Raw genomic sequence first — 15766 nt, forward strand, 5'->3', positions numbered from 1 at the left:
TTTTATATACATATGGGTTGAAGTTCAATTATTTGAAATGAATGCAGTTATTTTTACACACAGGCTTCATTCACACTTATAAGCCTCAGTGCTCAATTGGGATGTGAACCGATTGTGCTTCTGACCCACATGCACAAGAGAGCAATACAGGGTTGCCAGGTTTTCACAACAAAATCCTCCAAAGTGCTGCTCAAAACTAGTCATGTTCTGGGTGTAAATGTCACATTATAGTGGGGTCACGTCAACCAATGAAGCTGAAAAACGACCCGCAGCAACAGTGGAAAAAGTAACCCAGTTCTGCTGGAAAACTGTGGACTTGGCAACACCTGCGCAGTGCACTGTAATACAGAAATAAAGCAATGGATTTGGTCGAGATTGGAGCCAAAATGTCAGGTTTTTTACATAAGTGCTAATTATTAAGCAGTACAGTATTCTGATTTCCAGTTACAGCAACCAGACATTACCATTAATTTTATTTTTTGTAATAGTTTGTGTCAGCAAACCAGACTTAGATGGCAACACATTTGAGATGATGCATGCAGTAGATGCTGGTTTCATCTCAAGACAAACAGTGGGAGTCTTAATAGGCATTTTATAATACACACTTTATTAAAAAAGAAAGACTACACATGAGTTTCCTAAAGCACTAAACTCTAATATGTATATCACACACACAAAAGGAAACTGGATCTGTTACTGTGCACCCCATCCCTGTCAAAATACTGTTCATACACATTTTTAATCAAATGTAAAAAAAAAAAAAAAAAAAAAAAACGTCAGAAGTCAATATGTTCAAGGTTTCTGCACCAGTTTCCCATAACCCCCTCTGGCGGGGTCATAATCCTGCCTGTACTCATCTCTGACCTGGAAACACAAAGAACAAGCTTGTAATATCATGACATTATATCAAATACTTCTAGGATTGTTTTGATAGTAACAAAACAATTTAAATAACGTGTTCCTGAAATATTAGTGTACTGATTATTGATCACATTTATTTGATAGTGTGCTTCATCACTCACCTGGCCACCTGACTTGCCCCGGCCGAACTGTCTGCCCTCTTTAAAGCCTGCATCCCAGTCCGTTCGGATGATCCGGTCATCCAGCCGCGTGCCATTAACAAACCTCAAAGCGTGCTCGGCGTCAGCGCGAGTGTAATATCTGCACATCAGCCATTAAAGAACTGACACTAGTCTCACAGTCTAGCCGAGACTCAAATTTGATCGTGAGTTACTCTGAAGAACTAATATATCAAATTCAATTCATGCTCCTCTCAAAAACTGATGAGGAATTATGCAAAAGATGCATTTCCTAAAGAGATAATTCCCCACGTAAAATAATATAAAATTGAGTAATTGAAAGTTTTTGTTTTTGGAGGACTGTGCCTTTAAGAGGTTGCAGCAGCAAACAAATGTCAAGATTAATTTGAATGGGCAGAAAGAGAATCAGTGACAGTATTTGACAGCCGCTGGTCCTGAGCTGAAAGGATACTCGACGAAACAGAAGCCGCAGGCGGTCTTCTTGACCTTGTCGAGGCCGATGATGATCCTCTTGACGTCTCCGCTCTTGGAGAAGAGCTCGTGCACCTGCTCCTCGGTGGTGTAGAAGGACAGGTTCCCCACATACAGCGTGCAGCTCTGCTTCAGCAGCTTCTCCTGCTCGTAACGGTTGCCCTGCGGAGAAGAGCACAGTCAGAAGCTGCTGTCTGAGGAAAGAGCAATGCTCGACAAATCTGACTCTATCAGCAACAGTTGAGGGATCACACTCGCTTCGTTTTTAAATGAAACACACTTTTGTTCAGCAAGGACACATTAAATGTATAATGTTACAGAAGATTTCCATTATAAAATCAAAGAGTTGTATAAAAGACACTGCATCACTATTACAGTAGTATAAATGTATTAGAGCAATCATTATATTAAGTACAAAATATTTTGTAATGGAAAACATTTATTTAAATTGTAATAATACTTCCAGTATTACCTTTTTTTTCATATACTTTTTTATCAATTATTGCAGTTTTGGTGAAGAAGTCTGTATCTAACATACCGTTTTAAAGGAACTGTATGAATTAAACAATTAAACACTGAATGCAATGGAGTAATGAAAATAATAAATACTGAATATTAATTATCCAAGGACTGCTTCACAAAAGATAAACAGTAATGTGGGAGTATTTTTTATAATCAAAATCTATACACTTTTTCAAACAATATATCAAATAAACAATTAAGTTTGTATAATTTGTAAATGAAAAAAAAAAATAACAATAGTGTTGAGGTGAAAGAAACAAAAAAGGTGCCAGAATGTTTATCAGAAGCTAAAACACTGCTCACCTTAAAATGTTGGTCTCTATACTGGCTTATATCCACATATGAGTCGCTGAAAAGAGAATTTAATTTCATAGACATGATGAAATTAATAAAATAAATTCAGACAAACTTGAATATTTTTCAAATCAGCATGGAGGTAAAGAAAGCGGAAACGCGTCCCTCTTCTTCTTCTACTTATTTTTCCTCTTCTTCTTCTTCTTTCAGTTCGCGGTGCTAGAACAGTGCATTACCGCCACCTACTGTTAACCATAACACACTGTGAACTCACAGATGTTTTTGTGCGTATATATAAATATAATAACAATATATATATATATATATATATATATATATATATATATATATATATATATATATATATATATATATATATATATATATATATATATATATATATATATATATATATATATATATGAAAATAATTGATTAAACGTTTTAGAAGGGTTTTAGAGGACTTTTGTCTACATTTCAACTACTTAAGCAAAGAGCCACCCAGCTAAACAACCTCAGTCAGGCTGGTACATAAAATAAAATAAAATATGAAGAGTTCAGATGCAAAAACCTCAATTTGCTCATATGTCTAGGTTCAGTAACTTCACTTTAATGGTCATTTTCTATGCAATTAAAGTGAAACAACTGAACATAAATACAGGAGCCTAATTAAAAAAAAGAAATAAATAAAAACATAAATTTTAGAAGATAATTTCTCAACTCTGTATGTTTGTTTGTTTGACCAGTGGCTCCACTTCTCATTTGTTTCACGCAAATCTCGTTCTCTCCCGCGAGATCACTGGTGAGATCCGGCATGGACGCGAACACAAACAGTGGCTCGTCTGCGCGAGCGGAAAGAAAACAGCGAGAAAAGGCGAAAATCATACAGCGTGAGAAACAGCGACAGACGCTGAAGACGGTATGAACACGACGCATTATAATAAAAACACACGAGCAGAAACTGTAACGACGCGACACACAAAGCAGTACAGCCGGTCAGACGAGCTAATCTTCAATTAAACCCCACATATATGTTCATGCTAACCACAGTTTGAGCCCAAATGCCGTTGCTAGTACAGTAACAGCATGAAAACCGTTTGTTTTGTGCCACTTCCGAAGTGTTATTAACGAAATGAATTACAACAGAATGATTCTGAAAGCGTCTCGCAGTGTTTGGATGATGTCTGGCGTTATTTCACAGTCAGTGTACCTGTGCTCTGGACAGATGCTGAAGACTGAAGTGTGTGTCTGTGTGTGTGTCTCTCTCTCTCTCTCTCTCTTCTGTGTGTGTGTGTGTGTGTGTGTGTGTGTGTGATCTCCTCTCTCTGTGACAGATCTCCAGGCTCCTGCAGAAGGCTGAGGGTGAGCGGTCGCAGGAGGACAGGGCTCTGCTGCAGGAGCATCAGGACACGGTGCAGGAGCTGAGCCGCAGACAGAGCCGCAGAGCCCTGCTCAAGAGCAAACAGGACGAGGTGGACACACCACACCGACTGTAGCACACACTGACTGTCTTCCTCCGTGTTTATGTTTTCCAGTACAAGTGTCCAAGCATCCTCAAATCAACATGCATTTACTTGAGATGCAAAAGGAAGAAATTAAGTCTGGTTTTCTAAAAAGAAAAAAAAACAACAAAATGATGTATCTTTATGGCGAGAACCTATGTCTGTCGATGGTGAATGAAAATCTTTTAAAGCTTTTTGATCTTTTAAGTGTCTTAATCTTGAATCTTTAGACATTTGCACTGGAAAACAAGCCAAAAACACTGATGAAGATTGAAGAACTCTATTATCTATTTATGGAAAATGACTTGATATTTTCCAACTTTGAAGTGTTTTAATACAACAGATTGTGGTCTTCCTAAAGATTCACACGTAGATGTAGTTGGCATTATGGTTCCCCTTTAATTTGTTCTTAAATTTTCATAAAGCCTTCAGAAATGCTTTTTAATTTCTCATCCGTTAGCTGTCCTTCGTTCAGGTGTAGCATAAATACATTCCCAGACATTAAATCCAGTGATAAATGATAAATCTGCCATTTTATTATCAAACAAATTATTCTTTGCATTATTTTAGCAATTAACGATTGAATTTCCCATTGAATCCACAGTCTCCTCAAATCCTGTGGCTTTTGTCAGACTCTCCACCAATGCAGTTCCCCTTCTGTTTGACGAATACTGTGTATTTAATGATCTGTTCCTCTTCTTGACTGGAGATATGATGTGTTTGTGATGGGTGCAGGTGTTTGATGACGCTGAGAACCTGAAGGTTAAAGTGAAGCAGCTGGCGGTGGAGCTGCAGCGGGCCAAGCATGTGGTCATCTACACCGGAGCAGGAATCAGCACGGTGCGTCTCTCTCAGACAGAGTGCATCAAAACCTCCGAAATACTGACTTCTGCTCATTTGAGTGTTACCAGCAACATAATGTTCAAGTGTCATGAAAACCCATCATTTGAGATGTTGAGGTTGCACATCAGTGATAACAACAATAGCACTCATTATTTATATTATTTAGGTTACAGTGGTCATTTTGTTCTTCTGGTTCAAAAAGCAAAGTTATATATGCTTTAATTTGCTTTGGTGATTGGTGGCTGGAGAGTATTTGAGTTGTAAATGGTTGTATATATATTGTATATGTTGTCCATCTCCGTGTTAACTGTGTGAGTTTGTGTGCTCTCGTCAGGCCGCCTCCATCCCAGACTATCGGGGACCCAATGGGGTGTGGACTCAGCTGCAGAAGGGCCGGTCTGTGAGGTGAGGGATACTCTATTACTAGAATATAAATGAAGACTTTGAGATTTAGCCCATGCCTACTGTCTTGTTCTGATCGAGTGTGTTCTGCCACACGTTAACATCTGTGTGTGTTTGTGTCCGTCAGTGCATCAGATCTGAGTCGAGCTGAGCCCACGCTCACACACATGTGCATCTGGATGCTACACAAAGTCAAGATGGTGAGTGACGACACAGGGATTGTGGGAAGTGTTTCTGTGAATGATCAGAATACAGCACACTGTGACATTGAGCGGTTTATACTATATAGCAGATCTCAATAGTTTGATCGTTATATCGGCGAGAAAACAAACTATATAATCACCCGTGATATTAAAATGGTAATCAGTAACCGAGCACAATCTGTTAGTAATCTTCTCATTGTATCCGCACACATAAAGTATACTCATGTAGGGTGATACATCATAAATTACATGCTTGATTGTTTATCATCACAATACAAGTCAAAGTTATTTATACATGGCTTTTTACACTACAGATTGTGTCAAAGCAGCTTAAACAGGTTAAATAGTACGGAAGTAACTGTAGTTTGAAACTATATTATTATACTTTGTAACTAAATGTGATTATCGCTTCGCTACAATATAGTCTAGTTAAAAGCAACTCTAAGGCATAAAGATATTGTGATGTTCTGTCAAGCTGCATTGAAACAAGGTGTTTTGTGAAAAGTGCGTTAGAAATCTGTTTGACTTGACTGAGTCTCTTTTGCAGGTTCAGCATGTGGTCTCGCAGAACTGTGATGGTCTTCACCTGCGCAGTGGTTTGCCCCGACACGCTCTCTCTGAACTCCACGGAAACATGTTCATCGAGGTCTGACAGTGAGATCTGACACATCTGTCCTTTAATTAAAGTAAAAATGTCTTGAAGGATAGCACAGAAATATCAAAATCTAATGTAGAATACAGTTGTGTAGTTTTCATTTTAGACTAAAAAAATTGAAGTATGAGAGTATTCAAATGAATCACGCAACAAGATTAACTAACGTTTGCGCTCGTCAAATGAGTAAAAACGGCCCTTAGAGTTAAGGAAAAGAAAACTATGTTTCAAAACTGTTTGTAAAATGTGTTTTGCCGTCCCATCCGTCACACAGGTGTGTGATTCCTGCTCTCCGGCACGGGAGTTCATCCGGCTGTTTGACGTGACGGAGCGCACAGCTCTGCACAGACACGGGACGGGCCGTCTGTGTCCTCACTGCAGAGCCGAGCTCAGAGACACTATAGTGCACTTCGGTGAGAGGGGCACCCTGGAGCAGCCGCTCAACTGGAAGGGGGCCGCCGAAGCGGCACAGCGGGCTGACCTCATCCTCTGCCTGGGATCCAGTCTGAAGGTGAGGAAGTGACTGGACCGGCTTCACACACAAAAAGATCAATTCTGTCATCATTCACTCACCTTCTCTCCAAACCTGTATGAACGACTCTTCTAAAGAAGAAAGAAAGATTAGGAAGAATGCTTGTAACCAAATAGATTTGGTTCCAGTTGACTATATCTTGTAAGTCAATGGGAACTGAAAGTGTTTGAATAATATCTTCAAAATATCTTATACTAGTAGTGATGGGAGAAACTAAATTTCCAATTTTCAAAGCTTCCAATCAATTGCTTCGCAAAATGTAGAAACACCACACGCTAATGATGTCTGCTGGTCAAAAGTGTGTAAATGCAACAAAAACTCAAGCTAAAACATGCATGAAAAACAGATTTTAAAAACCCATTATATATATTTTTTTTAATTAAAAGTATAATACATTAAGTGCCATAAAAATGATAAAATACTGTTAAATATGAAGTCTCTGTATACTGTGTTTTTTATATTATTTAATATTAATTTGCGGGTCTTGTTTTGTTTGTTTTATGGAGAGCTTGTGCATTGAGGCAAGTAACAGACTACTTCTCATCCTTTGAGCTACACAAATCACTCTTAAAAATGTCTACGAATTGATGAAACTGATCCGAGATCAGTGGTTCAGTGCTTCGCCACTGGGGGGTGATCCATCTCAGTGAATTTCACTGGTTTACAGAAGCCTCGTTTCCTGAAATCATGTGACTTTGGCAGTTTGATACGCGCTACGAAACACATGATTCACAAAATCAAAAGTTTCAATATATTATGTTCCACAGTCAGTCATACAGGTCTGAAGGACGACGGTGAGTAAATGATGACAGGATTTAATATTTTGGGTGAACGGTCTCTTTTAATTATGTGATCCAGAGGGGCGTGGCTTAAATCTTAAACCGCTGATACACTAGATATGTAAAGTTAGAAGCACTGACGTAGTTAAGAGAATTTTTCTTGTGTTATCTAAGCTTTTATGTGAGCAGCAGCAGCAATGCAAGATCTTGAAAGTTGAACATATTGCAATATTTGTCCAAATGACATTATTTGTACTAAATACGTAGTTGATGCCATGTATGTTGTGTGTTTGTCCATCAGGTGTTGAAGAAATACTCGTGCTTGTGGTGCATGAACAGACCAGCCAACAAAAGGCCAAAGCTGTACATAGTAAATCTGCAGGTGATATTTCTCTTCATAACACCGCTCTTGATTCTTCTGTTTTCCATAAAATCAAATATGGCTTTCGGTTTACATCTTGGTGTGTTTTCCTTATTTTAGTGGACACCGAAAGATAACCTGGCTACTCTGAAGATACACGGCAAGTGTGATGCTGTGATGGGTCTCCTGATGGAGGAGCTGGGTCTGGAAATCCCCGTTTACAACAGGCAAGACCCACTTCACATTCAATTCATCTGTCTGATATAAAGTCATACATTTTTATCCAGAGCAGCTGTCGGTTATTAATATTGCCTGTAATTTGTGTGACTAACAGATCACAAGACCCCATCTTCGGCCTGTCTGAAGCGCTCAGTGCACAAGAGCAGGAGAGCCACACTCGTGAAGAGATAGCGCCACCTGCTGCTCTGGAGGACGCTTCACCAGACGCACCGGCTCAGGGGGAGGCTACCGCGGTTCAGGGCGGCTGGTTTGGAAGAGGATACGCTAAAGCACGGAGGAAGAAGAAGTCTGTGTAGCTCCTGAAGCATGATGTGCCACACAGCTGCTCTGTTGGGTTAGGACTGAGTCCTTTCCCTTCACACTCACTGCTTGAATACATGTTTTACTGATGAACGTGAGGCTAAACCCTCATGGGTTACACAGAACTGCTTTTCTGAAGAGATATAGCTGTTTAAATAACTCCTAGAAGAGTACGCAGGTTTACATGATGGCTTGGTTTGGCTAAGTGCACTTTACTTCCAATCTCAGGTTTATTGAAGAAGCAATATATGATTCTTTTGACAGCAGTTTTATGAGACGGCTGAAATTTTGTTTTATGGCTTTTGTTGTTTTTCACCTAAAATATGAAATGGTCATTTACTTGCTTTATGTTGTTCCAAAACATAAAAGAACAATACTTTGTCTCGCAAAGGTGTTGCTGTAAAGAACAGCGTTAATGTTCTGCTAAACATCTTGTGTGTAATGTTCAGAACAGCATGTGGACAAATAAATGACCACCTTCATCGTTTCTGAGTTTATAGTTGTTTACATGAAGTCAGTGTTACTGGATTGAGTAGAAACGAATGCTTCATTTCAGTTCACTATTACAAGAATTAATGTAACAGCTCCTCAACCAAATAATAGAACGTGTGTATTTCTATTAAATGAAATGTTTATGTGGACTCTTAATATGGTGCTGTAACCGATTAGAACCAGGAATTACCTTTGTACCTTCCCTGTGTAAACATAGGATTGTATCTGTACATCTGATCAACGCAACCCTCACAATAACTGTATCGTTGTAATAACTTGATCTGAGATCAGTGTTTGTGTGTGACTGCTGTAAGTGCCATTACCTGGTTTTGTACTAATAACTATGTTTTGTCTCAGATATCATGGGCATTCTGTGTACTACTGTAAAGAAAACATGAGTATTTAAAGAGTGACATGATTATACTTGTATTGAGAATAATTGAAAATGGGACAGTTTCAACATATGCCACCATAACACACTGCCATTGTTTCTTGTAGGACACATGATTTATTTGGCCCTTGAGAAATAAAACGAGTGTATTTTTAAAAAACTCAGAGGATGAAGGGTGAGTTTTTGTAATTAGCTGTTGGTTGTGAGCTGCGTGGATGAGCTCTGGAAAGGATGTGCACGGTCTGAGTATTTGTGTAGATCTGTGTTCAGTCCATCAGTCACTTCCTGTTGCTCTTCCCAGGACAGGAAGAGGTCGTCTGTAGATCCGAACTGAGTGATGTACTTCACGTTTGTTCTGAACTTCTCCCATTCCAATGGCCAGATGAAATATCACTGCTCTCGCGTTCATTCTGATGTGTACACACCTACCAGAATAATGATAAAAAGGCCATCGGAAGCAAACAGTTGTTTACACATGATGCACAACATGCATTTCATCACTTTAGTACACATTCAATTGTTTAGGGCTATAAATATTATGTCTGTAAGTTTTATATTGTAGTGCTGTCAAACGAACGATTAATCACATCCAAAATAAAGTTTTTTGTTTGCCTAATATAAGGGTGCATATTGTGTATATTTATTATGTATAATATATAATCATATATTATGTATATATAAATTCATAAATTCATACTGTATATAATTTGAAAATATTTACATGCATATTTATATTCATATAATTTATACTATAGATAAATATATTTAATATATAATATTATATATAATATGTATTATATATATATATATATATATATATATATATATATATATATATATATATATATATATATATATATATATATATATATATATTAGTGCTGTCAAAATTAGCGCGTTAACGCATTCGATTAATTTGAAATATTTAACGCGTTAAAAAAAATAACGCAATTAACGCGGTTGCAGTTTTTTTTATTTCCAGTTGTGGCCTGTGTGTGTTCAACGTGCAAAGAAATATGGATAAGACCAAGGAAGGACTTTTAGACGGAAAGTTTCAGTATAAAACTCTTTCGGATTACTCTTCAGTCTGCCACAAGAAACATTACTCTTCATTCAGTCTGCCACAAGAAACAGCAACATTAAAATCATGAACTCAAATGTCATTGTTTAAAAAAAAAAACAATGACTGTAACAGTGCGTAAATCAGACCTTTCTGTAACGCTAACGTTAATAATCTTAAACGAAAATAACAAAATAATTGTGTAGCGGAGTATTTTTTGTACACAGTGCCGCGAACTGTCAATCACTCCTGTGCGCGTGCATCACTGTCCTCCTCAGCTGCAGCAACTTGCGCTCTCTCTCTTCATCAAGCTTTAAAACAAAAAGGGGACAAAACGATCATATTGTCTTTGTGCATAGGCTATAGATTAATTACATAAATGAATATCTAAATTTGTGCCTTGCCGTCTAAGGTATTTTTTTAGAACTTAGAAAAAAGATGCTGCAGCCAATGAGCAGCCAGCGGGGGCTGCAGGACGACTGAACCTCCGCAGACAGTTTTTAATGTTTATCAGACAATAAATACTCAAGATTTTGCTTTAGTATAACTCACAACGAGTTTCACACACCTTCTCCGGCCACGTTGAGTTGTTGACACTTAACAGTGGGAAAAGCTACACATGCGCTATTCCAGTGGTTCCCAAAGTAGGGGTCGCGACCCCACGGTGGGTCGCGGGACCCCGGCGCAGGGGTCGCGAGATGATTTCGATATAGGCTTTATATATTTTTGTTTCAATTAATTTAACTCTTTCGCATTGCACGTACGATCACACCGGTGTGGTCAGTCTAGGCTAGTCCCTGGAGTGTAACTGTTACGACCACACCGGTCAGTGCATGACGTGAAATTCAAATGTGCTCTCGCGAGTTGGCTGGCGCTGAGCCAGAGACAAGTGCGCTCAGAGCTGTCATCACAACTTTTCAGTGTTTTCAACCACATAATGTTTATTTTAGGTTTCAGACGTATAAGTACTAGAAAAAACAATACATTTAGAGTTTGTAAAATACACACTTATGTCAAAGGAAGAGGCAATAATAATATTTTTCATTATAATTAGACACATTTTATTCATATCAGATATACATTGTGTAAGTAACTTTAAAGTTTACTCCATTATTCTCCCAGTTCACCAGCCACTTACTTTTATGTATTTCGGGAGAAATGGATGAATTCACGTGTTGTAAATCCAACAGATCTGATTCTCTGAACTGCGTCTGCGGCACAAACTAAGATGGCGGCGCCCATCGCGCATACAGCTCAACTAACGCGATCGTTATAAAGGTGTTTAAACAACAAAACACTTCCACTTGCATATATTTGACAATCGGAATATCAGCTATTTCATGCCATATCTAACAAATTTGTTCATATTTTGAATAAAAAGGAAAAATGACAAAAGCAGATCATTCATTCAGCTCTGTTGTTGCTGCGGTATGTCACGTGACAAGCAATGACGCGTCACCATGGAAAGCATAAAGTGACACATCTAGCGGATTAGCATGAGTGTGTGTGTGTGTGCGCGCGCGTGTGAGCACGCGTGTGAGCAGCTCACACTTACTCGACTGGTTACTCGAGAGGTGTTTTTTTGGGGGGGGGCGGAGGGGTCGCGGGGCAGCAGCGCATTTATCATGGGGTCGCGGGCTAAAAAGTTTGGGAACCCCTGCGCTATTCACTTGTGTAACTTAAGGGTGAATGGGTAATGTAGTTTCTGCTCTGGGTGGGATGAATTAGGAAGCTTGCATTGTGAAGGGCGCTCTGAAAATCGGCAGTGCAGGTAAAAGATTAAAACCTCTATTAAAACAGATGTCCAAATGAGCGTACCGGTACACTACAAGCACGTTCTGGGCGCACGGAGAGGTGGCGGTACGCTCAAGAGCTATTTGGAAGTGGCGGTACTGAGTACCTGTGCGTACTGGCCCACTTAAAGCACTGGCAATGACTATACTTTGGAATTTTTTTGCAGTCCACTTAGAATTCAACATGGAAATCATTTTTGTTATTTATTGGCATTGATTGTTTTGAAATTCAAATGGTACTTACATGCCTGTGTTTTTATTTCTGTAATAAATGTGGCTTTCAAGCCAACAGTTAATTTGGAGGATATTGATGGTTTATTGCAGGTATGTTGTTTACATGAGAAAATCTGTGTTACAAGTTAAACAAAAATTCCAATAAACAATCATATTTTGAATTTAAATAGTTTCTTTGTCTTGAGTTTACATTAATTATTTACATTTTACATTTACATATCCAAAAAGTTTCAGTCTTTTAATTGCGATTAATCGCGATTAATTTTAAAAAATTGTGCGATTAATTAGTTAATTTTTTTTAATCGATTGACAGCACTAATATATATATATGTAGCATTTTGGTTTTTTTGTAGCATATTTTTTTCATGTATACATGGTAAATATGATCAAAGAAGGCTGTGAAAGTTAATCTGCATTTTTTATCCTTTTAATCTTAAACAAAATTTACAAAAATCTAACCTTTCATTGGATAATAAGAATTCAATATCATTATGAAATAAATGTTTTTCTCTAATACATAATGGCCACAATTAATGGCACCCCAGTTTATTCAATACTTTTTTAAACCTCCATGTGCCAGTTTAACAGCTCAAAACTGTCTCCTATAATGCCTGATGAGGTTAGAGAACTCCTGACAAGAGATCAGAGACCATTCCTTCATCCAGAATCACTCCAGACCCTTCAGATTCCCAGCTTCTCCTCTTCAGTTCACTCCTCTCATGTTCTGCAGGGTTCAGGTCAGAGGACTGCAATGGCTATAGCAGAAGCTTGGTTTTGGGCTCAGTGGCCCATTTCGGTGTTGTTTTTGAGGTTTTGTGTTTGGATTATTGTGCGGTTGAATGATCCAAACATGGCCCATTATAAGATTTCAGAGTCAGTCACTTTTTGATTTTTTATCTGTTGGTATTTAAAACCCTCTGGGGTTCTTCATTTATGAGTCACACTCAGGACCTTCGGGTCAAAAATGACCCAGAGGCCGGGATTCAGGTATACTTTTTTTCAGTAAAATCAATCAAATGTATTTTTGTTCAATAATATTTTTTCTTTCTTTTTTTGTGTTTTGAGAGAATTTTATGATAATAATGAATTTTTATGCAATAATTATGATCCATTTTTTTCCCATTGAATATAATAGAAAATTTATATATATATGTATTTTTATTTTTATTTTTATTAATGCTGTATTTTATTTTAAAGTACAGCCAAGGCCTATAGAAAACAATTTTTGAAATTAGATTGGTGCCATCTGGTGGACAAATTAAGCATTTTTATCATGCAATAGCACATTTTTACCACTATAGAGAATGTACAGCTCTCTGTAGAAAGGCTTGTGAATTCTAGTGATTTTTGCACATATTTGCCTATTTATTTCAGGTTGTGGATTTTAATATATAATCACAGATTCTCAAAGACTATTTTTGTCAAGTTTTTTTTTTTTTTTTTTGTTTGGTTGATTTAAATGGTAATTTCAAGTGCCAGTTTTACTTTATAATACAGTCAAACCTGAACATTGCACTAGAAAGAGAACAAATGGAAAGCATTTTGTTACCCATTGTTTTAATTCTAACTTAATAAAAAAAATTACATTATTTAAATCATAACATATTTTTATTTACCTTTTATTATAAACATTTCCATTAAAATTATTTTTTGCAATTCAATGAACAGTAACTCTTCAAAATTGCCAACAGCAATTATGAACAAAAAACAAAAATAACAGCAAACGTATAATCATTTTCAAACAGTACATGTAAATGGAAAATAGAAAAATAAAAAAAGTGTCACGCTGGGCCTGGGTCGCTCGAATAGGCCTGGAGGTTACTAGGGAAGAATTCCATCCTTTGACCTTACTCTGTTTGTGCGTGTGTGCGTGCGTGCGTGCACACGTGCTTGTGTGTGTGTGTGTTTGTGTGTGTGTGTGTGTTCAAGAGAGAGACATGGTGTGTGACTTTTGCATTTTGGATCCAATGTCTCCCCTTTATTTGATTCATTGATTTTATTTCACATATTCTCACATATCTCTGTTACAGTTTCACCAGTCTCATATTTCCCTATGTGTGTGTGTGTGTGTGTGTGTGTGTGTGTGTGAGTGAGTGTGTCTATTTTGCAACCTTGATGGCTTACAGCCTCATGCTTTTATTGCTGTGCACTTTATTTCTTACATTGATGAATAATTTCTTTTATTTCACACATTTCCCAAAATTAGCTTTTGCAATGATACTTTCATTTGTGTGTGTTTTTGTGTGTATAAGTGTGTGTGTGTGTGTGTGAATTTTTTTTGTCTGTTTTGCACTCTTGATGTTTTAGAGATTCACCCCTTCACTGTTGTATGCTTTTTTTCTGCATCGTGGCTGATTTGTAGATTGTACACACAAAAAAACTCAGTATTTTCATATTTTTGCAAATTTCCCATTCATTTCCTATGTCGGGTCATTTTTGACCCGAAGACCCTGAGTGTGACTATTTTTTTTACGACCACTTAGACTTTTAAAATCCTGTCCCCAATTTTTTGGGGTGTTCATATACCAAGTACCAAAAAAGTCACCAAGTTTCGGACCATTCCGATGAAGCTACGATTTGTAAGATTTTTAAAAAAAAAAATTTCGGGTCATAAATGACCGAAGAACCCCAGAGGGTTTTAATAGAATCCATGATGCCATGTATCTAAACAAGATGTCCAGGACCTCCAGCAGAAATACAGGCCCACAACATCAAAAATACAGCTGTATATTTCTGCTAAAAAGCTCATTTTTAGTTTCATCTGATCATAGAAGCTATTCCCATTTAAAGTTCCAGTCATGGCTGATAACTGAATATGCTTTAGTTTGTTTTTGGATGAGCTAGGAGATTTTTCTTGTAACCCTCCCAAACAACATGTGTTGATGCAGGTTCTGTTTGACTATTTTTTTAAAGATTTTCTGAACCAGAAACTCAACTATTTTCTGCAATTCTCCAGCTGTGACCCTTGGAGAGTCTTTAGCCACTCAAACTGACCTCCTCACCATGCATTAGGACGATATAGACACACGACCTCTTCCAGGCAGTTTTCTAACATTTTCTGTTGACTGGAAATTCTTAATTATTCTCCTGATGGTGGAAATGGGAATTGTCACTGCTCTAGCTCTTTTCTTAAAGCCACTTCACCAATTTGTGAAGCTCAATCATCTTTTGCTGCACATCAGAAATATATTCTTTGTTTTTTCTGATTGTGATGGATGATTAAGGGAATTTGGGCTTTGTTTTCCCTCCTCTTTATATTTCTGTGAAACAGGAAGCAATGGCTGGATCATTTCATGTTTATAATCATGCTGGAGTGCTCAAAATTGTGAATTTGACTGGGAATACTTCAGAGATATTCTACCCATATTAATTTCTATGGGTGTTCTTAATTGTGGCCAGTGTGTATTAGAGAAAAACATTTATATCATAATGATATTTCACCCCATTTTAAATTCTTATTATCCAATCAAAGGTTAGATTTTTGTGATTTTTTTAAATAAAAGATCAAAAGCATTAACAATGCAGATTCATTTTCACAGCCTTCTTTGATCGTATTTACCAAGGGTGTCCATATTTTTGAGCATGACTGTATATGCAAAAAATGTAAAAAATAAAAAATAAAGTTAACATACAGCTCGTGTATGATATTTATTGT

The 15766-nt window shown here is 37.4% G+C and overlaps 2 protein-coding genes across 2 annotated transcripts; one reads left to right on the top strand and one right to left on the bottom strand.

The window, feature by feature from the left end:
* Positions 1-590: 590 nt before the first annotated feature.
* On the bottom strand, positions 591-2515 carry ncbp2 (nuclear cap binding protein subunit 2). The gene is made up of 4 exons (XM_052590654.1): positions 2337-2515; positions 1492-1673; positions 1023-1161; positions 591-864 (listed from the first exon to the last, which is right to left on the bottom strand). Exons 1-4 carry the CDS (start codon positions 2409-2411, stop codon positions 793-795), a joined length of 468 nt encoding a protein of 155 aa, XP_052446614.1. The 5' UTR covers positions 2412-2515; the 3' UTR covers positions 591-792.
* A 551-nt stretch (positions 2516-3066) lies between these two features.
* sirt7 (sirtuin 7) lies at positions 3067-9188 on the top strand. The gene is made up of 10 exons (XM_052591339.1): positions 3067-3246; positions 3662-3799; positions 4565-4669; positions 5007-5077; positions 5202-5274; positions 5825-5923; positions 6204-6440; positions 7542-7622; positions 7722-7828; positions 7936-9188. The coding sequence occupies exons 1-10, from the start codon at positions 3142-3144 to the stop codon at positions 8135-8137; spliced, it is 1218 nt and encodes a 405-aa protein (XP_052447299.1). The 5' UTR covers positions 3067-3141; the 3' UTR covers positions 8138-9188.
* Positions 9189-15766: the final 6578 nt, after the last annotated feature.

Source organism: Carassius gibelio, chromosome B22 (genome assembly GCF_023724105.1).
Source record: "Carassius gibelio isolate Cgi1373 ecotype wild population from Czech Republic chromosome B22, carGib1.2-hapl.c, whole genome shotgun sequence".
Classification (NCBI taxonomy): domain Eukaryota; kingdom Metazoa; phylum Chordata; class Actinopteri; order Cypriniformes; family Cyprinidae; genus Carassius; species Carassius gibelio.

What these genes read in the sequence shown, in the direction of transcription:
- ncbp2 (XM_052590654.1), bottom strand. Translation starts at nt 2,411, where the DNA reads ATGTCTATGAAATTAAATTCTCTTTTCAGCGACTCATATGTGGATATA. An exon ending in ATAGAGACCAACATTTTAAG is followed by an intron (nt 1,674 to 2,336) that starts GTGAGCAGTGTT and finishes TCTTCTCCGCAG; the next exon opens with GGCAACCGTTACGAGCAGGA. An exon ending in TGCGGCTTCTGTTTCGTCGA is followed by an intron (nt 1,162 to 1,491) that starts GTATCCTTTCAG and finishes GCTGATGTGCAG; the next exon opens with ATATTACACTCGCGCTGACG.
- sirt7 (XM_052591339.1), top strand. Translation starts at nt 3,142, where the DNA reads ATGGACGCGAACACAAACAGTGGCTCGTCTGCGCGAGCGGAAAGAAAA. An exon ending in CCGGAGCAGGAATCAGCACG is followed by an intron (nt 4,670 to 5,006) that starts GTGCGTCTCTCT and finishes TGCTCTCGTCAG; the next exon opens with GCCGCCTCCATCCCAGACTA. An exon ending in ACGGAAACATGTTCATCGAG is followed by an intron (nt 5,924 to 6,203) that starts GTCTGACAGTGA and finishes TCCGTCACACAG; the next exon opens with GTGTGTGATTCCTGCTCTCC.